At 27.3% G+C, this 24,427-nt stretch overlaps 1 protein-coding gene across 2 annotated transcripts; it reads left to right on the plus strand.

Moving 5' to 3' along the window:
* Nucleotides 1-23,053, plus strand: LOC129971219 (dnaJ homolog subfamily A member 2-like). 2 transcript variants are annotated; one of them, XM_056084803.1, is made up of 10 exons: nt 1-161; nt 9,932-9,991; nt 10,088-10,187; nt 11,221-11,341; nt 11,877-11,957; nt 12,082-12,215; nt 15,290-15,432; nt 16,717-16,915; nt 19,715-19,842; nt 22,038-23,053. In XM_056084803.1, the coding sequence occupies exons 1-10, from the start codon at nt 93-95 to the stop codon at nt 22,224-22,226; spliced, it is 1,224 nt and encodes a 407-aa protein (XP_055940778.1). In that variant the 5' UTR covers nt 1-92; the 3' UTR covers nt 22,227-23,053. The 2 variants fall into 2 exon arrangements, with proteins under 2 accessions (XP_055940778.1, XP_055940777.1); XM_056084802.1 differs by having other exon boundaries at nt 10,088-10,185; nt 11,216-11,341.
* Nucleotides 23,054-24,427: the final 1,374 nt, after the last annotated feature.

Genomic DNA, 24,427 nt, shown 5'->3' on the forward strand with positions numbered 1-24,427 from the left:
TCTTTCTCTTTCCAGCATCTACTAGCATTTTGCTAGTACATTCCATTTTATAATCTGCGTTGAAGTGCAAATAGCCATTGTTTTTAGTTAAAATGGCAGATACCAAATTGTACGATTTATTAGGAGTATCCAGGCATGCGAATGATACAGAAATCAAAAAGGTAAAATGTTTAGAAATTTTTATTAAAAATTAATTATAAAGGTAGCATCATTTGATTGATTTTATGGATTGTGATTTCCTCCTCTGTGTGTACATCTGATGCGTACTTTGAATTCACTTTTAAAATACATAAAACTAATTAAAATGTAGTTAAATGCTTATACTAATTGAGTTTTAAGAATCAAGCGTCGAAATCATTTTGAATTTATATCTACCAGTAGCATCTTTCGGTGAATATTTATAACACTTAAGGGAGTGAACAAAGGAAACAGGCTAATAATAGCCGTATTTTGAGAAATTCTGTAGAGAATGAAAAAAAGAATACATCTGTTTCTTAGAAAATCTTGAAAATTCTGTGTAATCAATCGTTGACGTTATGATGAGTCATTAATCTTAAATGAATTAACTTAAATTTTAATTTAGTATTGCATCAGCCTATGTTCATATGATAAATCGTTAACCCAAACTTTAATGTGAAATCTCTAGAAAATTGTTTAATTATTCACTGTAAGAAGTTATTTCTACTATTTATTGTTACATGACTAGGAAATTCTTGATTATATATATATATTGCTAAGTCTATGTTTTGTCAATTATATTTGCAGTTTTTCAAAAGTAAAACAGGATATTTAAAGATTTTTTCATTTTATAGTTTAAAAAATCTTCATATTTACAGTAATAAGATTCAAGCTATGCTCCTACTTTATTCCAAATCAATGGCAAAATAGAAAATCAGCTTTCATGTGTTAAATATTGCTAATGTCCTCATGTTTTAATTCATTCTCAGCAATCATAATTGTTTATTCAATTCTGATTAGTTTAAAAAATCTTACATTGAATTTTACAATGAAATCTTTCAAAAATTGACTCGTATTTAATCAGAAATGTTCTATACCAAACAAAGGATAAAATCCAATACTATTTTATCATTTATATTTATTATAGCACTAATTTGAAACAAGATAATTTTGAATTAATATTATAGATTTTTTTTTTATTTCAGGGTATGCAAATCTGATTTTCAAGGTTATATTGTTTGAGATCATATGTTTAAACGAGCAAGTTTAATTTATGCTCAAATAAGTTTAAACCGTGTGCTCTTAGTTGTATTTATCTTTAAATATTCATTAAAAATTTAAATACTCTAATTTAAATTCACTTCAGCTTAAATAAAAAATCACTAAAACGTCAGGAAATTAATTATGGATATTAAAAGAGTAGTCTTTATTTCATCTTTGTATTTTTGGCTATGTATACAAGAAATTTAAATATATTATTTTTAAGATGCATATTTTTTTTAATTGTCTATTAACTTTAAGGCAATATGATTTATATGAATTTTTAAGACATTAGCTTCTAAGATCATAAGTTCTCAAATATCTTTTTATCACAACTCTTTAGTACTTGTCTTTGACATACAAAAATATGTACAAAGAGCTATGCAGGTTATAATGCATTCCAGTTTACATCTAGTGATTTAAAAAAAAAAAAAAGCTTTTGGACTTTGATATATAACTAGTCTACATTAAAAGTAATTTAATACTCTAAATTTTTTAAACATTATAATTCTTTATGTAGCTTAATTAAAATGAACTAATAGGAATGTTCTTTTTTAAAAACTGTTATACTTTTAACATTTTTTTCTGCAATATATTTTGTAATATGCTTTGGTAAATAAATAAGAACACTTCATTTAGTGATTGTACATTTTATCTTTTATTGAAGTATCAAAATTAAATAGACTTTTCATATTTTTTAATTGCATTTTGCCTTTCCTGGAAGTTTTTTTACTGTATTTTAAAAAGATCATTCCATCACTTAGTTTTTGATCTTTTCCACAATGAAGATAATCATAAGGATTGACTTCTATTATGCATGAATGTCTGAATTCTAGCATTTAGTGGTCCCGTCATGATTGTTATAATTTTCATCAAAACAAGGTATTTTCCTCCAATAATAGAATCTCCATCTGATAAAAATTAAGCAAACATATTTTTAATCTCGATATTTCATCCTTATAAGTACCAAATAAGTCTTTATAAGACTACTAAATTCAGTGTGAATGTGGAGTTAGTCATTTGTCATGACTTAACATTGTACCATTAATGAAGTAGTACTTCAAAATTTTGACTATCAGTGGGGAGGGGGGCAGAACTGGCACACCAAGGTTAAAGAATACAAGGTTCAAGGATATCAAATTCTTACTAACTTTCTCTCTGTCCATTTGGAATATGTGCTTACTGAAAGTAGCCAAGAAAGATAAGGGACCTGCTGTGTGCTTTAAAAACTCCTTTAAAGAGGGTTGGAGTGGAGCTGGCATGGATTCCTTGCAAATGACCAGCTTTCAAAGCATGCCTGAGAAATGACAGATAATAAACATTGTGAGGTCTTAATGTCTTTCTATAGAAATATAAGCATGGTAATGATTTAAATATGAAAAGTATTAATTGTAAATTACTAATGAAAAAATATATAATTACTAAAGTTAAAGTTCATTTTTGAATGTAGGAAGATAAAAATAAATAAGGTGGCTGGAATGATTGATCTTATTCCATGTGCTGTTCAGGTTGAGAGATTAACTTGGTAAAAGTGAAGTTTAGTGCCCCCTTGCTGCGCCAAGAAAGCCAAGTCGCCAATAAAAATGGTGGACAAAATAAACAAACATTTCTGTGAAACGGTTGCCACTTCATGCATTGAAATTATGATCTTTACTCATAAGTATTGTAATTTTTATTTTAATCTGAGAGCTTATTTAATCTGTATCTGAGATTTTAATTAAAAAATTTTTTAACCTTTGAGATCACTATCGCTGTTATCTTAACAATTTTGAAGAAGTTTTTCAAATCGGCTGAGCCAGTCTGTTGTGTAAAGAGCGAAATTTAGAGCATGTGATGCCTTTCGGCATCTGAAGAAGGTACCGGGCAGAATTTTTTAATTGAAAAAAAAAAAATCATCCCATGACTTCACTAGCGGTTGGAGCGGGAACCTAGTAGCTTCGCTAGCACATGGAACATAAGGACTGTGTGGATAACAGAAACAGTACATACAAACAAACATCCTTTCCTAATTTCATCAACTCATAAATATATATATTCCACTCGCCCATCATCCATTCTTGCACAATTACTGATACAAAAAATTATCAAGAGAACCAACCATTAGAGCACTAAAAGAATTACGAGAACTATGAAGAATTCCATTGTAGAAAATTTTTAAACAAAGAATGTAGATTTCGTTAAGTAAGAATCCGGACGATTTTTTAAAGCTCATACTGACAATTAAAAACTTTAAAAGAATAAATATTTTCTGTTCATCTTCGCATTAAAAATAAAATTGCAGCGTCTTATTAGTTGTAAAAAAACTTTTAATTATAATAAAGAACAAAATTATAATCTTTAATCAATATTTTTTATTATTTTTAATTTAGCATTTTTTATAGAATAGTTGTTGTTTATGTACAACTCAACCATTGTAAATAGTAAACAAAACAGTATTAGGGTTGCTAGAAGAGTGTTCCATTGGGTTGCCATTTTGGCGACAAATTCGGGGGCATGCTAATCTTTGCTTCATCCATTAACTTTATCAAAAGGCCTCAAATGTCTATGCAACAAAACTGCATCAAGTGCTTTCTCGAGATATTGGATATCTCTTAGACAGATACGGAGGGCTGTGAGGTTTTCTGGAAAATCCTGAAGAATGTTTAAGCATGCATTTTCTTAGTAAGCTAGGATCTTTAATGTCAATCCTTTAACAGCATAGATTAATATTGCAGTATTTGAGAAGGGGGGGGAGGGAGAATGTATGGTATTTTTAATATCTGAAAAATAAATTCAGTCATTCCAATATTCTGAGGAATGCAAATTAGTCTTCTTGGAAATGAAAGGGGCATTATTTAATGCCTTGCTATGAATCTTGTAGAAAAATACTTGATTGCTGAGAGTAGATATGATTTGGAATTCAGTTTGTTAGATTGATTAAAAGATAAATGTGTATTAATCACATGTAAGGTGCTAAGTAATGGACATATAAAACATCTGCTTGGTGTTTGTTTAATCACAAATCTTTAATCTTGATTGTAAATCTCAAGAATCAATCAGATTAATTTGTAATTCCTATATTCTGTTGAATTCTGTTAAAATTTTTAATATTTATTAAGAAGAAAATCAATTATTTTATTTATCAAATGTATTGTATTTGGGAATTTGTTGATTTTAATCACAATCAAAAATCATCAAGAAAAGTTTAACCTAATTATAAAAATATACTCAAGTGCATAAGTATGTATATGATAAATATGTGCATAAATATAAATCAAATTGTGTACGGACCACATGTTATATAGTTTGACAATTGAAATCATCAAATTGGTGGTATTGAGAGAGGATCTGGTTATATGTTTTTTGTTGCTGTCCATGATAGGACAGCTGAAATGTTGGTTACTTGCATAAAACAGTGGATTGAACTGGGTATGGTTATTTATAGCAATTACTGGAAGGCATATGACAGTTTATGTAAGGAAGGTTACGAACGCTTAAAGGTTAACTACAGTTTGCATTTTGTTCAGTGAATGTCCGCACAAACACTGTTGAGAGCCTGTGGAATATTGTAAAAAATACCTTGCCAATATATAATCAAGACAATGTCCAATTTTATTTGGCTATGTTTCTTTTTGTTGGATTTTGTGGAGACAAAAAGGTTCAAATTTTTAATAAACTCTTGGAAATTATCAGACATTCCTTGGGAGGAGTGCTTAATTAAATAAGGGCTATTCTATAAGGGAGGTAAACATATTTAAAAATATATATAATAATAAAATCACAAAAAAATTATTATGTAAACTGTGTTTTTATAAGGAGCAGCTCACATCTACAGCTATTAACTTTTATAAACTATACTTTTAAAATGAAAAAAAATATTACTGTTTTCATCTTTCATACCGGAATTCAGTGGTATACGTGGTCATTAGAACACATTCAGCATAAAATTAAGAAATGATTTTTTAAAAATGGAGCAAAAAAGAATTCTTCATCATTTAATATTAATTTGGAGCATTTCATTATTCTTAATAGAAAAAAAATCATTTCATTTGGATTTTTATCTTAAATAGTTAAAAAACAGAACAAAACATGGGGCATTCTGGGGGGTATCGCCACCCCCGACTTATAGTCTCGTGTATTTTGTCAGTCCTAGGATTAAGCCTAGCATGGCCTCAAAAGTTCCAGTTCAGAATCGCAACATAGTAAACAAACACGCATTGTTGGTGAAACAAAAATGGCACCAATAGGTCGTATACAGAAGCTGTTCCTATTAAAATATTGGTTGCAAATTATTAATAAAACATTTCAATATTTTAATTATATACGCGTATATGATGTTTAATTCATTAAAAAGAGTTCAGATATTTGTAAAAAACATTTATCACTTTTTATGTCATTACACAACACCTAATATTTATACAGTTCCTTTATTAAGAAATAAAAGTGTGGAGCAACATATTGATTAAAAATACATTTTGGATTTTTGTATATACACTACTGACTGACCACAAGTTTATTTGTATCTTCATGCCTAAGTATTGCTGATTGTCTATAGTTAAACTCATAATAAGTAGAATTTTGGACAGGGCTTTCTCGGAGCATAGTGCTAAGGAAAAGTCCAAAATCCAGTGTGTGTAATTGTAAAAAGTTCAATGTGTTCAATAATGGTTAACAACCTTCTATTCTATGTAAAAATGCAGATAAAGCACATCATGTGCAGTAAGTAGCTGCACTCAAGCACTAAAATGGTAATAAATGATCATAATAGTACAGAGGATTCGTAGATAAACAATCTAGATAGAAAATTTAATTGCTAGAGTTGAACTCGGTTACTACTGGCTACTTCACATAATTTTAGATTCAAATTTCTACAATACTCCTTACAGTAATCCACCTCTCAGGATTTCTGAAAGTTAAAAGACATGTTTTAGGGAAGAAGAAAAAAGAATCAATTGGGGGGGGGGAATCCAATTAGAACATGGTCCAATTGAATATGCTCTCCAGAAAGAAAATATGGCAAATCAAGATATGCCTGCAAAATCTGTAATGTACTGTTACATGTTGGTGATATATACCATTTATTATGTCAGAAACATTTATTAAAAGTTGAATATTAAATTTTTAAAAAATTATATTAAACCATTACAAAAAGGCTTATTAAATTATTTTTGCTTTCTCTTCTAATTGTGAGTAATAATCAGTGACATGAGATAAATTCAGGGTAAAATTGTCAGTCACAAAGTGTTAATAATCATAATGTTTTTGTTTGATGATTGTTTTGAGGTATTGTATGAAAGGACTAGATAATTAATAAAGACATTACTACCAAACAATAGAATTTGACAATTTAATAACATTCAATAAGCCAAGTTAAATTTGATACTGGTTATATGGAAAGGTTTAAAAACAACATTGAATGATTTAGTTATCTTTTAAAGAGAAATATTGTTAGACTATAATAGACATAAATTTTTAATGTTTTTTATTATTATTATTTTTTGTATTTGTATAAAATATAAGCACTATCAGATCAGAAGCACACTTAATTCTGATTACTCATTTATGTATGCTAATGATTAATTATTTATGCTGATTTAATATTTGAACAGAAAATGGGTGGAAGTTAAAAAAAAAAAAAGATGAGTAAGCCATATAAATATTTAAATTCTGCATTTTTAAAAAATTTTATTATTTATACTCGAGGCATAAATGGTTTTTTTTGCATACTTTTTATGGTTTAATCAGATTAAGTAATTAGTTTGTTTTCATATTAGAATTTTACCGGACCTGCACTTCAATGCTTTCTCTTCAAATCATCTTTAGCAGGGGGGTGTAGATAGCTTTTATTTATTTTAATCAAGCATTTCCCCTATGTATTTTAATTGAAACAAGTGTTTAGTTTATAATCATAAAGAATAACAACCTTACTTGATCAAAAATGGATTTCTTTTTTTTATTTTGGCATGTTTTCTTTAATTTATAGTAAAACCTTAGTAGTTGTATAGTTCATAGTAGTAACTTTAGAATGTAGATTTTTTTTTTTTCCATCATAGGTAGCATATTTTCCAGAATTAGTGATATTTTATTACTACTGCTGTACATACTGTAAATTTTACACACTTCATAACTATAACTGATCTTCCACCTTCTCTGACAAAATAATATCTTCGTCCTTTTTCTTGTCTGCGAAAATCTAAAATATATTAGAAAAGATTACAGAAAAATTTTATTTTAATGTAATCTTTTAATTCTTCAGAAATGTTAAAATCAATCAATAAGGAGATGCAGTTAATTAGGTAATTATCTGTATTTCCATACCTTCGTTTCAAGCTTTAGTAAGTTCGAAACTAGAGGATTTAATTATTTGCTAGCTAACATGACATTTTCTATACTACACCTTGTTCCGAAGCCTTTGCGCATTCAAGATGAATATTTTCTACATCATTTGGTATCATTTTGGTAAAAAAGCATCAAATAATTAAGTTAGCATAGACATCATGCATCCTTTGTGATTTTGCTAAATGTTTTTATGCTTCTTAATATCTTATCTAATTTCTGTGTACTAACAGCATTCTCGCAAGTCTAGTTGATGACATCTTTACTTCACAGCGTGTGTGATCTAATCCTGGATTTGATGAAAATACTTGGAGGTAAAATGTTAAGTGATGATCCTAAATGGTTCCTTGTGTGTTAACCACATGCCAATGATTCAGATTAATTGCCAATTAAGTTAATCTTTATCTTTTGAAAATTTGACTATGTTTGCTATGCGGTTAATACGCAAGTATCCATTAATGCTGAGCAAGATATAAGAATTCATTAGTGGTGGTACCTACATCTCTGAAATTTAAATCTTGAATTTTAGTCATTTTTGGATTAATTAAATAGATTTTCCTCATAAACGAAATTCCTGTGTTTTTAATATTTTGATTTTAAAGTTGTGTATTATCTATATCAGTAATTTTTATTTTTAAAAAAATCATTTTTAAAACTTATAGTAAACCAAACATTTTTCCTGACTAAGAATAGATTATGAAAATGAACTATTTGCTTACAGTTGTTCAGATATGAGCCAACATTGTTATTTAAGATAATTATTAGTACTTGTGTATTACTTGCTCGTCATTGATCAACATATCTTTGGTGTTCACTCACTGATTACTATAAACATGACAACTTTTGCAGTTAAATGCTGGCATGTGATTCTGCTATATTTTGTATTTGATCAGTTTCATAAAATTATTAAAAATTGACATTATGAATGATTAAGTAATCAAATTCTGTTTAATGGGGGTTTTTTTTCCTCCCCTCATTTTTCTGAATATAATGATTTGGTTACATATTTGGTGTATTTGTTGTAGAAACATCTTTGCTACTTTCATATCTCTTATCTTACTGAAGTGAATCGCAAATGAAATGTCACATGAATATGAGAAGAGAAAATAGAATACAAGACTGAAATCTAGACACTGAAGATTATAATTGTTTATTGAATCTGGTTCATTTCATTGAAAGGAAAAGTATTGAGATAGATAAGTCAGCTAGGATTCACATTGTGAAATGCCTGAATTGATCACCGAGGTATCTTATGTTAATGATTCCAATATGTTGCATGACATTGTTGATGCATGTTAAATCTGGTTGTAACAGACTTTTTGTTGTTGTGATAAAGTTTAAAAAATGAGTTGGCTGTTCTTTTAGTCATTTTGGGAGAAGAGATCTATTCGAGTTAACATAATTAGATAGTTGAAAACTAGAGTGTTAAAATTCTGATTAACTTGGTCTAACCAAATTGTCACTGATAGTAAAAACAAGTACTTAATTTATGTAAAATAGCCTTATATTTGTTAAATTTTACTAGGATTTTTTAAAAGGACCATTTTGGTCATTCTTGACATAAAATTCATCAACAGTATTTTATTTTGTATCTTGTTGGTAGTACGAATCTATAAAAAAATGAAGTTTTATCTTGCTATATTTAATAAAGTCCAACTTCGAGTGGGTTTTTTTTATTATTATTTACAAGAAGGAAAATTTTAGCCATTCTTTTCTAAAACAAAAGCTGGACTCATTGTTTGTCTTTATTATCCTTAGTAGGATCACATTCAGTCAGTGTCTAGGCTTTGTGCCAATTATTTTGGCACAAGAGTATATAAGAGCATATTGCTATTGGCTTCCTTTTGTTTTAATTATTGAACTAGGAATCAAGATTAGTTAGATTTGATGTTTTATTTAAAACCAGTTGTTGATTAATATAGTTAGCATTCAAAATTATTTTTTAAAGAGTTGATATTTTTTTAGATAGCAAATTATGGAATAAAAATTTAACATACTCTTCATAATTAAAATAAAAAAAATTGAAAGAAAAGAACAGCATTTTGCATTATAAGAAATATTTTGCATGGAATTATTCAAAGATTCTTCATTAACTTTAAAATATAAGATGCATGTGACTTGATTATTAAAAATATGGAATGTGGTTGTTATTCGTCTTTTTATAAAATTCATTTATGATCTAATTGCATGCTGTGGTTGTGCAGGGCTGCATTAATTGTTAATCTATTCCAGCTTGTGTATAAAATGTTAGTTTTATATAAAAGCCACAAATAAAATTTGCCCTTTTTTCCCCAAGGGCAATATTCATTAAGGTTCTTCTATAATTTTCTTATGGCTGTTATTGTAGACAACAATATTTGTTCTGTTAATTAAAAATACATTGAATTTTTATTCTTAGGCATACAGAAAGCTAGCCAAAGAGTATCATCCCGATAAAAATCCTACTGAAGGAGAAAAAGTAATGTAGATTTTTTTTTTTTTTTTTCTTGTCAATTGTATGCAATTTAAAAGTATTTTTCACATTAATAGTAATATTTTCTTTAATTTGTTTCAGTTCAAAGAAATTTCATTTGCATATGAAGTCTTGTCTGATCCCAAAAAGCGTGAGATTTATGATCGCTCAGGTATCAAAGGTCTTCAAGGAGGTGGAGATGGTAGGTGCAGAATTTTGTTGACATATAAAATAAATTTTGAAATATAAAAGCACTGATTTTTAATATTTTTTTTTCTTTAATATCATATTAACAGAATTATATTATCAGTGACATACTATTAATATTATGTAAAGATTATTGTATTGTTTCTTACTCAAATCTAAAGAAAAATTACACCATTAAAATTTCTCACAAATGTCTTGTATTTAAAACTGAAGTCTGCTTTGAAAGTTAATGAATTTATCTTCGTCAGGTATAGATATATTACAAATCAATTTAGTTTAAATATAGTTTATATCTAATTCCATTACCTTTTGACATGCCTCCTTACAAAAAAATAAATAAAAAATAAGTGCATTTTGTGAAAAATTTAATTTTTTTTATTTTGGTCCTGTATTTTATAAATGAGTCATTTTTAAAATTGAAACTGATGTGTATGATAGATTTGACAAAATAACTAAATTATTTCAGTTAAGCTTCATTCTTCTACATAGCTGATTGACAAATTTTCTTAAAAGCTAAAATTTGGAACTTGTAGTAAAATATGTATTAAAATAAACATTTTAATGTGTTTTTTATTAAAATGTGGATTAATTATAATGCCGCTATACATTAGTAGTATAAGTTTTACCTTGTTTCTTTGTGTATTTATGATCATAATGTTGGGGGTGGGCATCTTTTCTCATATTATATATTTACTTCAATATCAACTTATTTCAGCAATTGTTACAATTTTTATTTGTGTCGTGATTATATTCTACTTGCTTTTATGCTGAAAGCTTAGGTAATTAAATTTGTATCACTCTTAATTACAACCAATTTAATAGATACAATTATCCCTCTCATTAAAGAACTAAAATGCTTCATTTGTACTCTTTAATTCTATCTGTTGCATTATGACGCTAGACATATAATGGACCATATTGTAGAAGAATGCAAGAAGGTCAATGGCAAAACATTCCATATGGTTACATACTTTTTAATTTAATAATTTTTACATAAATATTGAATTTTCTGCCCCCCTTTGTTGAAGGTGGAATGGCTGCGGATGACCTTTTTAGTCATCTCTTTGGTGGAGGACTCTTTGGCATGGGTATGGGAATGGGTGGAAGTCGCAGACGTAAGCGTGGTGAAGACACTGTTTATCCCTTGAAGTAAGTTTCTTTTGTATTAGCAATTTTTACTTGTATGCAAATTTTCGTGAAAAACATATCGTGACATTATTTCAGTTTATTTAATCTGCAGTTATTTTCATTTGTTCCTTCCATTGGAAATATTTTTAATGGAATAATGAATTTATATAATTTGGGGTTTATTATTATTTTTTATGCTGTTTCTTATCAAGGTAATTGAGTAATTAAAATCAATTTTTAAAATTGCATTTTTGACTAATATTCAAGCAGGCATGATTAATGTAATAATGTTATAGAATATAAAGTTTTTTTAAAATAATATATTATATGTTAATAGCATTGTTGGTGATCAGTTATCACAATTAAAGTAAATATTAATTTATTGTTCCTTGATTCCCCTGATCAATTTTTTATTGCACATAATGCATCCTTTAAATGCTAAAAAGCATACTATCCTAATAAAAAAAAACTTATTTTATTTTAAAATGCATATATTAATTTCTTTAAATATTTCCTTCAGGCTTATTTTTTAATTAAAATTATCTTATCTCTTTAGAGTTACTCTTGAAGAATTGTATAATGGAAAAACTTCCAAACTAAATCTTAACAAGACTGTTATTTGTAAAGCTTGTGATGGGTAAGTATATTATTAAGGAATTTTTGTCAAATTTTTCTGTTGACTCTATCAGTATATGTTTTTTGTCTATTCTTTTTTTTATATATATATATATATATATATAATTTCATTCTTTAAACAAAAGGTTGGGTGGTCGACCTGGAGCTGTTAACAGATGCCCAGCATGTCAAGGCCGTGGAATAAAAGTTACTTATCGACAGCTAGGACCTGGTATGGTTCAGCATATGCAGGCAGCTTGCCAAGATTGTAATGGAGAAGGTATAATATGTTAATTTCTGCTCCAGATTGTAGCAAATTTAAAAAGAAAGAAAAAATACAAAGCGATAAAATTAAAATTGGGTGTTCATTCTAAATCTACATTAATGCTATGAGAAATACATTGAAAATGATTTTTGAAGAAAGTGAAAGTGTGACTTCTTTTTTTAATAAATTATGGAAAAGTTGTATTTGTTAGATTATGTATGGTATTAGTTTTTTAATTATCTTCACTGGAAACTATACTATAAATAAGCTTGAATTTCCTTTGTTAGCCTTCTGTATAATGTTAAGAAGAAAACTTATTAAGTGAAAATGTAAATAATTGGAATTAAGCAGAATTCAATGGAATAAAAGTTATATTGACATATTTTTCATATTTATTGTATCCATTCAAGAATGGGAATGTGCAAAATGAATTTATTTAAATGCTGTGTTCATTAGAATATATAAGCTTTAGCTATCATTACTTTTAAAAACTTATTGAAATATTGTAGAAAATAGTTATTCTGGAAGAATATGAAACTTTTAATGAATAAAAGTTTTATATCTTCCAAATGTAGTTGTTTGAAAAGATAGCTCGTAAATATTTTTATTTTATGTGCTTACAGTCATTTAATGCTTCCTTAATATTTATATAAATGTTTAAAGCATGGGTAATGATGAGATTTTATTGCAAGTGAGTCGGTAACTTTAAAAAGTTGACTGCCATATGATCACTTAATCTTCTCACTGAGCCTATGTTTTGCATATTTAAATTTTATTCTTGAGGGGTTGCATTTGAAGTTGCTGTTTGTACAAGATCTGCATTCTTTTACAAAATTTTAAATATATATATAATAATCATTTAGTATTGAGATAGAACAATAGTAGAATCACAGTGGCCTAATGATAAGATTGAGATTTTTAGCTTGGATCATTCCAGGTTTAAAACCCAAATCTATCATATTTGTTGTATGTGTAAGCTTGATACAAATTAAGTTTGCCTTCAATGGATAAATGTTACAATGATGCTGGAGCTTAGAAAGAGTGTATCAACTTTGTTATCTGATCACAATTTAAAATTTTAGGATCTCTCCAAAATAACTCAATTGTTGCTTTGCTTTTTAAAAAAAATATTAAATTTGATTCATCTGCTGCGAGTATAAATATGCATTCTGTTTTAATTTAAATATAAAAACTTTTGGAACATTTTTAATTTTATTCATATTCTATTATGTATTGTTGTATGAGTCGTTTTTAACCTTTTGCGGCATATGGCCTTTAAATTTTAAGTTCAAACAAAACAGGTTGTAAGTAACTTATTTAGACCTAAAGGAGTACATAAGTTAAATTTCATGAAGATGGTACTCTCCATTTTGATTCTGTGGGTGTTCCATCAGATAGAACACTGCACCATTTGAACTGTGGAAAATGTGACTAAGCAAACATTGCATTGAAGTGTGAAAAATGAATAAAATCTTTTTGCATTTGAATAAAAGAATGCTATTTTATACCTGTGTGGCAGATTTAGTGTGCACCACAAAGAAGCATTTTTGCTGATTTCGAAAGACTTAGTTGGTCACTTCAATACAATTCATTTACAATAAAATAAATGCAATTATATTTAAATTAAAAAATAAGCTATGATATTTAAAAATATTTACATTTTTATATAAAATGAACAATAGCAAAACTTAAATAAAGAGCAGAAAATTCTGTGCTAAATAAAAGTGGCCAAAGATACTGATTAAAAAAAAAAAAAAAATCTGAGACCCAAAGTAAGAATTGATTATTTCCAAAAATTCTAACCCTGCCAAATAATATTCCTTGAATTGAATTCATTTTCAACCAAAAAAAGGAAAAAGATGCATGTATTCACTTTCCATTATAGCATCATGCTGTGTAACATGATCAGGGCAGTGTTCTATTTGGTAGAGCTTCTAATTTTAATCCAATGATTTTGAGTATGCTGTTCCTTTAAAAATGTATTGATTTAATAGTTTTAGATAATATTGCTAATAAAAACTTGAATTTTCTTTCCCAGATTTTTTTTTTTTTTTTTTAATTTGAAGAAATAGACTTTTACATGGCACTCTTGAACTAAAAATTACGAATTTGCTTGATTTAAACTGTCATTTATTATTAAAAAGGAAAATAAAAAATGAATCTCTTTTTTTTTTTTTTTTTTTTTTTCTATTTATAATTGAATTTGACAATTTTAGAAGCAAGCGAAGTTAGGTGTTCCCGGGAGTGGAACATTGTGATGCAAATGGTAATGGAATACAGTTAATTGAAAAATCTTCAAGCTATTCAGTTTTTTTTTAATTTTAAATTAATTTGCTATGAAAACAGTTTTTCTGATATTTCCCTTTTTTGTATTATAGTGTTGACCAAATTTTTTTTTTTTTTTTTTTTTTTTTTTTTTGCATTAAGTTTTCTAACTCTGAAAAAAAATTAATGTATTCAGTTATGTCTTTGGTTAGTGCTTCATACATTTGTCTGCATATTCTTTTATTTACATTTAAGGAGAAGTGCATATTTGTGTCAGATTTGTTTGCCAAGACTTGCTTATTTTATGAGGATTCTCTAAAAGCAATTGAAAATCTACACCTTGGGATATAAGAATGAAAGGAAATTATGTAACTTTGTTTCAAGATTAATTTGCAGTTGCTGTTTCATTGACGCTTTAATAAGCAAATATTTTTTTTAAAAAAAACAACTATCCAAATATATTTTTAAGTGACTTCTAGCTAAAGAATGTAATTCCATCAATGAAATGTGAAAGTAAAACTGTTAAATAGTGAATGAGGAGAAATAAAAATTGGCAAATTTAGCTTTGGATATAAAGTCAGTTGGTCAAATGTCAAACTTGGCCTGCCTTTCCTAAGTCTACATGCGTCAAAGAAATCTTTATCAGAATCTCTTAGAAATTTTCCTCTTCGGTGATTTTATTTTTGTATTGCATTATGAATAGGCTTCCCATGTGCAAATTATAGCTCCTGTAGTAAAATGAATTGAAGTTCATTCCAGCAATGTCTTCCTTTTAGCCATACATCTTCAAAATTATGTTTACATATATGTGTTTGTTTTTTTAGGTGAGGTTTTGAATGAACGTGACCGGTGTAAAGTATGCAAAGGCAAAAAGATTGTTCACGAGACCAAACGTTTAGAAGTACATGTAGATAAAGGAATGGTTGATGGGCAGAAGATATATTTCAGAGGTGACGGTAACCAACAGGTAAATATTTGCTACAAATAAGTTAGTATTCTGATAACTTAATCTTAAGTTAAATGCTTTTTAGAAAACTTCTGCTTTCTTCTTCTTTCCAAAATATGAATTTAACATCAATGTTTCTGTAATAGTTTTGGTAATGTGTAAAAATTTGTGAAATGTTTATTGCATATTTTGAAAGATATATTTTGATGATATTTTCAAAGATGTAGTAGCATGGAGAACTATTTTGCATTGATACAGTAAAAATTGTCTGATTTGAAGCTGTTGGATCAAACAAAAAACAAAAATTTTAACTAAGAAAAGCGTGATCTTTGAATATTATGAGAGAAAATCATTATTTTAAAACTAAATATTACAGTGTTAATATTGAAATTTAGAATATATAGTAAACTTAATATAAGCGATTTAAAAAAATTAATTTAAAAGATTTATTAAGTGGTATATTACATGAATTATTTAAATATTTCAGAGTAATTGGTGCAATTGACCTTTAACACACTTTATTTCAAAAAATAAGACAATGTTATTTGCATTTATTATATTCAGCAATAAAGTCTGAGTAATTTATATGCCTTAAAATTAATTTAGCTGCTTCAAGTGTTTAAATAAAAAAAGTGAAACAAAAAAATTTTAGTTTTTTTTAACTGAGAATAAAATTAGATATTTTAACATTATATGGACAGGAAATTCAAGGATTCATGCATTTAATTTATTATGCATTAATTTGAATTTTTAAAAAATTGAATATACTAAGTCCCATTGTGTGTTTAATATATTGATAAATGCAGGGATTTCATAAAATATGAAAGAATGTCCTTGATTTGAAGTAATTATATTTTTCAATATAATACTTCCAAAAATTGGTACATATAATTCTACTGATATATGTTCCTGATATTTTCATATTTGAACCGTAATGAACCAAGAATTTGATAATATTACTGATTGTGGTTTACATCAAATGTTTCAATTTTCATAAACAAGAAAATGAACTAGATAATTTGACATTTCAGTAAACCTCTGTTCTGAGCTTTCAATTAAAAAACTATTAGAAAATTAGTGGTTTAACTTATTTTTACAAATATATGACTAAGAAATATTTTACATAGTCATTTGCAACAGAACTTTTACATATCTTATGTGTTTGTGTAAATGCAAAATATAGTTGTAATGTTGTATATAGTTGTGAAAGTAAATTGACATTTAAAAATTTCTTCTGGATAATGAATTTAATGTAGCATTGTAATGTTTTGCAATATTAATAACTTTGTGGTAATATTTTTCTAGCCTGGAGTCGAGCCTGGTGATGTGATCATTGTTCTACAGCAGTTGCCACATGAACGCTTCCAACGAGATGGCTGTGATCTGTTTATGACTCATAGTTTGACATTAACTGAAGCTCTATGTGGGTTTGTTGTGGTCATTAAGCATTTGGATGGTAGAGATTTAGTTGTTCGGCAACAACCTGGAGAAGTTATTAGTCCTGGTAAGAGTCAAACCATGACAAATTCTATGATTTTATTAAATAGTCTTTGTACGGAATTTTATGGGCTGAGTGTATACAAGAACTCTTAGCCATATGACATATAATTATGAGTTGCAGTTATGATAACTGTTCCATTTTACTGGAAGATACATGCAATTATTTAGTATAAAGAAAATTATTTTATTTGTACTGCATCATACTTTGGATGCCTTCTAAAAAAATACCTTATCAAAAATTTTAATTTTACGTAAAACTAGCTGCTTTTGAGGTAGAATGTGTTGGGACTGGTGAATACTAATGTTTCATAGATTTTTCTCTTTCGCATATAATGCATACTTAAAATTTTGTTCATAAATATAAATTTCAATTAAAATTATTTAAATTATTGGTGTTCAATTAAAATTATGTAAACAAGTTTTTAAGGAACGCTGATCAGGCTATTTGCCCATTTTCTTGATATTTTGAGCTGTCAAACCATGAATACGGAATGCATTCTTAACTGTTATTTTTATTAATGTTTTATTTTTTTCATTTGCAAAAAAAATATGGAAATTTTATCTGATGTAATCCTGAATATTTCGACTTTCAATACACACTTTTGTTTCTAAGAGAAGTAATTAATAGTTACAATTAATTTATCAAAAAAATTAAGTCCCTCCCCACATAATAAACATTTTAAAAAATAGTTTCTTTGAGCAATCAGTTGATTTGCTGGGAGTTTTTTTTTAAGTATGAAAATTTATCATACTTTAAAGCTGCATTAGCTTTATGCTTTCTTTTTATTGTATGGATATAACATTCTAATCAAATGAAATTTCCATTGCATCGTAGTGCTAGAAAAACGTCACTATCTGGCTCATATAATTTCCGCTGTAGTGTACTTTTGCTTTCTTATGTTATAACAACTTGGGTATTAAACAGTTCTTCCACAACTTTTACAGTGTAAGAAAATCATGAAATTAAATGTTTGTTGCAACAGTACAAATGGCTTGGATTAAAATTAATTAATTTTGAAATTAGCAGGAAATTTGTTTTTAAAATTATTAAAATATTTGAATGTGTATCTTGTTTTGAACCATTTATTTTACCTCAAATTGTTTAATATTTTGTTCCTACTATCGAGGGAAAAATTCCATAGACTGATCATTCATAAATTTACATACTAATCTCGCCTGCACTAGAAAGATCATCAGCCTCATGGCCATGACTGCACAATGAAACTGAAAAAAATTAAAATCCTTGCTGGAATTAACGTCCTGTACCAAATGAAAGTAGCAACCACTTCAAGATGGGCATGTTTCCCTATATTTGCAATAATTTAATGATATTCCCCAACTCCAATCTAGTCTTAAAGAACTCAATTTTTGGGGGTTGGGAACACTTATTAATAATATCATTCAGTTCCAAAAGTCCAATTAAGGTTGCATTGTTTGACCTCGAAAAGCCAGCCATTCTCCCAAAAGAGTTCCAATATGCACAATTACATTGTTTTATTAAATATGTGTTTGCCATTACCATCTTTCCACTTGTTTTGAAAAAATTTTAATACGATTTTCATTCAAATTTCAATCATCAAATATAATTCATTTAGTTCTAAATATAGTTCATTATTATGTGTAAAAAAAAAACTTTGGCATTAAGCATCTGTTATATCTCGCAGTTTGAACTAACTTAGTAATAAAATATGGTTTCAATTTAATTAGGAACTGCCATAAAAATATTTCCAAAAAAAATTTTTTTTTCAATTCATCATAAACTTTTTGTTCTAACTTCTTACTTAAAAATAGAGAGAGTTAAAACTGAGTATAAAGAAAATATTTATTAATTTTTAACTAAACAGATAAACAAAGACTTTCGTATTCTGTTTGCAAATATAATTATACAGTGATAATAAAATTCCCTGGAATGTGTTAACCACACAATTTGGGAAGTATGTAGAAAGAAATGGGTCAGTACAAAAATGTCGAGTTCAGAATGCTATGAATTCTGAGTATATATAGAATTCGATCTAATCTTGGCATCGAGTATTTTGAAAATTTCTCTTAACATAAAATTTTTCATCCTGGGAAAAGTAGAGACAAGCAACTATAAAAGTATTATAAATATTAATAAGAAGTAAAAGCCAAGACATATTTGTCCTTGATATGGCTTCTGTTTGCCTACCTCTTTTTATGTTAATAGTAATGATAAGACAGTAAGTGGAGAAACATTGATCTCAAATTTAAGAAATGAAAATCAATTTGATGTTACTAACAGAATTTCAAATGTTTTATATCGACTATCATTTTGGTCAGTTTCAATCATTAAAAGAGGAACTGATTTTGTTGAGTTGTATTCAATATCTTAACTACATAGAGGCACTTAAAATTTTATACATTATAATTATAATCAATCTTATGGTAATTTTTATGTGAAGAATGAGAATCACAGGCTGTAATGGATGTTTTCCTGTGAACTAGAGTGTTTGAGAAATTTGAATTGCGGATTTTCAGTATAGTTTTATTCTAAATTTAACTTTCTTATACTCATTTCTATGGAGTGATTCACTTATAAATTAATGTGGTAAAGAGCAAAATTGTCTGCATATTAATTTTAATTGCCTGGTTACCAATTTTATGCATAAAATTAAATCAATATGTTTCTAATTTTGAATGTTCTGGAATTTTAATAACTTTAAACTGAAAAATTTGATTAAATTTAAAAATAAAATCCTTCAATGCTAGTTGCCATTTTATTAATCTCTGACTTCAATTTATTTTAACGTTTTAGCTTTGTTAATATTTCTATTACTTTATATAGGTACTATTAAAGGTGTAGCTCATGAAGGAATGCCTGTCTACAAAAATCCATTTGAACGAGGGAATTTGTACATTAAATTCAATGTAACATTCCCTGATAATCACTTCACTGATGTAAATAACTTGAAGGTATGGTTCACTTTACTTATGGCATCAGTGCATATATGTTTTAATACTGAACAAAATTCTTATATTCTTTATTATAATGGAATTTGTATTAACCCATTGATTACTATGAATATTTATAGTGGTACTTTAAATAAACTTATACATATTTTTACCTAAAAAAAATTAAGGATTCACCAATAAATTTTTCATAATATCTTGCATACAAAGAAAGTGTCAGCATTTAATTGCATGTCCTTTGGTTTTTATAATGTCTTTCAAACATTGTACTACCAATAAGTTCAATTTTTTTCATAATATCTGAAGGTACTTAACCCTATTCTTATTGCAACACTTGTTTTAATTTCCAATTTTATGCTTTGACCATTGTTTTTTGAGTATAGTCCACTGATTTTCTATAATCTTGATGTCAGATCATTGTGGCAATGTTTGTAACTGCTGTTTACAATGATAAAAACATCATATCTGATGTCTTGCCATGTGTTTGGAATTGTCGTGCCTGGAATATAAAATTTCCATCTAAAGTGTTATTTTTAGCAGTTCCTTTTAAGTTTTTTTTAATTATATCTATGTAAACCATATGATTCATAATGAAATTTATAAAAACTAAATTTCCCTCAGTTGAAGCTATAGCCAAGCTATGACAAAGTCATCACCAGGTTTAATCGTAGGAACTTACTCTTTTTTAAATCCAATATGCTATTGAACCTTCCTTATATGGTTCAATGGTCATCACTGTTGTAAATGTTGAATTTACTTTTATCATTGCAACTTTCTTCAAAAAGTTACTGATCTTGAATTAACGAGATTTTGCAAACTCCAAATGCCTTTTCTAATTCTACAAATTGATTTTCTTTCTAGCAATTTCATTTGTATATTCAGCTTGTGTAATCACATTTCATACAGTTTCAGCACTTCTGCTTATTTGAAATTTGAAGCATTGATTCTGATTGCATTTACTTGAGGATCAATCTTGATTTCTTTCAAAATTTTCTTTGTGTGTCATCACTCATAATATTCTTCCTTTTATTTTTAATCAAACCGTTTTTAAATTTTGTAATGATTTTCTGAATACAAGCATGGAGTAGCTAACAGTCAAAACATTAAAATTATTGATAATTATTAGAGGCATAAAATATGGAACTTTTCAAATTTTTGTGCCATCTCAAAATTATTTTCCGAATGCTAATCAATACATATTCAGTTATCAATGGGGTGTTTATAATTGAAGGAAACTTTTTAAATTGATTATTCTATTATTTTTGCTGATAAAACTTTTACTTTATAATTTGTAACATATCGCCTAACTTTCATTATCTTCAAACATAAATTTGGTAAACTATAGTAACGTTATGATTTATTGAGAAAAAATTGTGAAAAATCTGGTACCCATTTAAGTTATTAGTCCCGCAAATCATTAAAGCTATCGCTATAGACCAGAGGTTGAGGGTATTGTAATAATTGGTATATAAATATTAAGAGAAAGTGTAAGATGATGTAGACATTTACATTTATTTGAATCATTTGTATAAAATTTGATCCAACTTGCTTATTTGTGCTTAATGCTACTTGTGTTATAGTTTGAAAAAAACCTGATCTGAAGTGTGGAAGATGGCATTTTCACTGTCATTTTATAAGAAATTATAAGAAAAGAATATTTTATATTTATAATAGAAAAATTGGATAGTTTTTAGATTTGGATCATTTTAGAAGTATTTCATTAGAGTGGGAAAATTAACTTTTTAAAAATGTAATTTGGCTATTAATCCTCTAAACATATCTCTAGATTTGGGTACATATACTGTCATAATTAATAAATGTTTATTTTTGTTACTTACGGTAAATTTTTAAGATATGAAATTCTATTTTGTCTGATGAGTTCTATGAAAGATATGAAATTCTATGATGTCTGACAGTTTCGAACATGAATTGTTTAGCAGAAAATTTATTTGTAGTTTGTCGTTTATTTTTAGTATTTATCATGTATTATTTAGTTATTATTTTATGTAATTTTTGTAGATGTATTTTTTAGTTTAATATCCTCATAACAGAAAATGGTTAGAATTAAATATTATAAATTGCATATCAATTATCAAATGCTCAAGTGAACAGTTTTTAGTCGTATGTAACTATTTATTATGAATATTAATTATTATAGGCTTTTCAAAGCACTGCACTAAAATACTTATTTCTTTCAGCTTCTTGAGAGATTTTTACCTCCAAGGCCAGTGTTTGAAATGCCAACTCATGAAAATGTAGAAGAGGTTGATTTGCATGACTATGACCCAGATTCATACAGGGGTGCCAGCGGTAGCCGTTCAGAAGCTTACGATTCAGATGATGACGAGAGATGTCGTGGGCCTGGTGTACAATGTGCGCATCAATAGACAGTTCCATTTAGTTTAATTGTACTATATTAAAGAACCATTTTTAAAAAGTGAATTCTTGGGGAAGGTAGTGAACCAACAGTGGCGGGATATTTATGTGCAGCATCCATTTTATTTATGCTATCCATTATTTTTCCTGTGAAGCATGCACACTTTAATATTTGAGATAAAGAAGGAAAAAAATGAGTTTCTGTAAAATAGTACTGAATTTATATATAATGAGTTCTTCATACCTCATTGGAAAGTTAGTTGTAGAAAGTGTATGCGATTTGTAATCATCTGATAGCCGCTTTTGTTGGTTAGTCTTGACCCAGTCTATCATGTATGACTAATTAAATGCACTTCATGAGTTCTCGATTTCTTATGTTTTTATCTTTCAAATTTGATCTACATAAGAGAACTCCAATAAATTTTTTAAATTCCAGAATTTTCAAATTTGCTATCTATATTAAAAATGTATTAGTATCTGTCAAATTGCATCTTATTTAATAAGTTCTTGTACAGTTGAATTTTCGTCATGTATTGAGTGTGTTTGATATCCTTCCATTTAACATGTGTTTATATTTTATCTGAAAGTGAGTTTCGTGTTTCTCTGAGCTTTATATAGAGCAAGATTTTTTATTTTCTTCTCCAACTATATTTTTGCTGTCTTTCTGTGATGAAAAATACAGTTGAACTTGGAAGATAATGCTGCAATGAAAATATTTGACAAAAAGCTCATTACCTTTAATGTTAAGCTTCTAATAATAAAATTAAATTTAATCTATGTTATTTGCAATAGTTATGTTTACTGATAATTAAATTGAACCTGTCTGGACATTTGAGAACTGTGTGGTTTGGTCATTATACAAGCTACTTGCACTTATTGAATAAAAACATTTCTATATATTTCTGGAAATAAATTTATAGAAATGCCGACAAATATAAACTTATAATTCTCTTATGAAACATTGCTCCATTTTTTTAACATAATGATTAGAAGCTGCAAATTGTGTTGTGCTGCATTAAAAATCTTTAGAAATGCATTGTAGAGCAGAACTTAGTTACCAGATTTAGCAAATAATTATTTCTTTAGTAAATGCTTTTTCCATAATTTTAAATTTAATTAAAAGTCGCAATGTTGTGTCTTATTTTCGGAGTACAATATAATGCAAAATCCGTTTTACAGCATCTTAATTTATTGAAAAGCTTTTCAATGGTATATGAATTATATTTTAGTGTATATTATCTTTTAGTGTTTTCCTAAATATTTTTAACTGAGTTTTGCAATCATTTTTAATTGTTTTTGTTGTTGCATTTATAGAATACAAATTGCAATAATATTGAATAATTTTTTCATGCTTTTTATAATTACCATGCTCAAGAGTAGATTAAAAACAATAATATAAAGGTACCCAAATCATTTCTAAAATAATATCCTGCTTAATGTTTTGAACTAGACATTTCAATCGCTTATATATAATACTCAATTACAAAAATGTAGCCATGAGTTTTGTTTATGTGGAAGAGAAAATAATTTTAAACATAATATGTACTAATAAATTTCATCTTGTACATTTTAAATTGTAAATTTCAAATAAGAATCTGGTGATTAATTCATTTCTGATGATTATTTATGCATGCACCTTTAATAGAGAAAAATATATTCGTTTCGTTCACAATTTATATCGATTTCCTCAGGCCATTATTTCATCATTTGGATTAATTCTGTTACAGATTTATAAGTGATCTGTATCAATTTATGTGGCTTCTATAGTATGGATTTCTTTAAATTTTTTGTTGTTAGATAGTTTTAGAGTGAGTTAATATATTTGATTAAAAATATGAAACTTCAAAAAATGCAGTAAAATATATGAACATTTCTTGCATTTTACATGGAAAAGGGATTTGAGTGCCTAAAAATGTCTTTAATTAGAAAAAGCTTAACTATTTAAAAATCAATATATTGTAAATTTAAGTGACATGAATTTTTTTTAAAGTTTGTATATTATGAAAAAATATATAATTAAACATAAGCAATATTGCTTGTTATTTACTCTCAAAATACTAAGCATGTAATAATTTATTCCTTTTAAGTTTAAATACTATACGTGTGTAACAATATTTATATTTTTATGTAATAATTCTGCGATAGTTTTATTATCTCGAGCACTTTATTCATTTTATTATTCAATTAATTATACTTATTTTTCTTCTTGGTA

This window comes from Argiope bruennichi, chromosome 6 (genome assembly GCF_947563725.1).
Source record: "Argiope bruennichi chromosome 6, qqArgBrue1.1, whole genome shotgun sequence".
Lineage (NCBI taxonomy): Eukaryota > Metazoa > Arthropoda > Arachnida > Araneae > Araneidae > Argiope > Argiope bruennichi.

Bases quoted from the DNA above. Each gene is read 5' to 3' on its own strand.
- LOC129971219 (XM_056084802.1), top strand. From the start codon at position 93: ATGGCAGATACCAAATTGTACGATTTATTAGGAGTATCCAGGCATGCG. The intron at 162-9,931 runs GTAAAATGTTTA...TTTTATTCTTAG, and splicing joins ATGATACAGAAATCAAAAAG to GCATACAGAAAGCTAGCCAA. The intron at 15,433-16,716 runs GTAAATATTTGC...ATATTTTTCTAG, and splicing joins GAGGTGACGGTAACCAACAG to CCTGGAGTCGAGCCTGGTGA.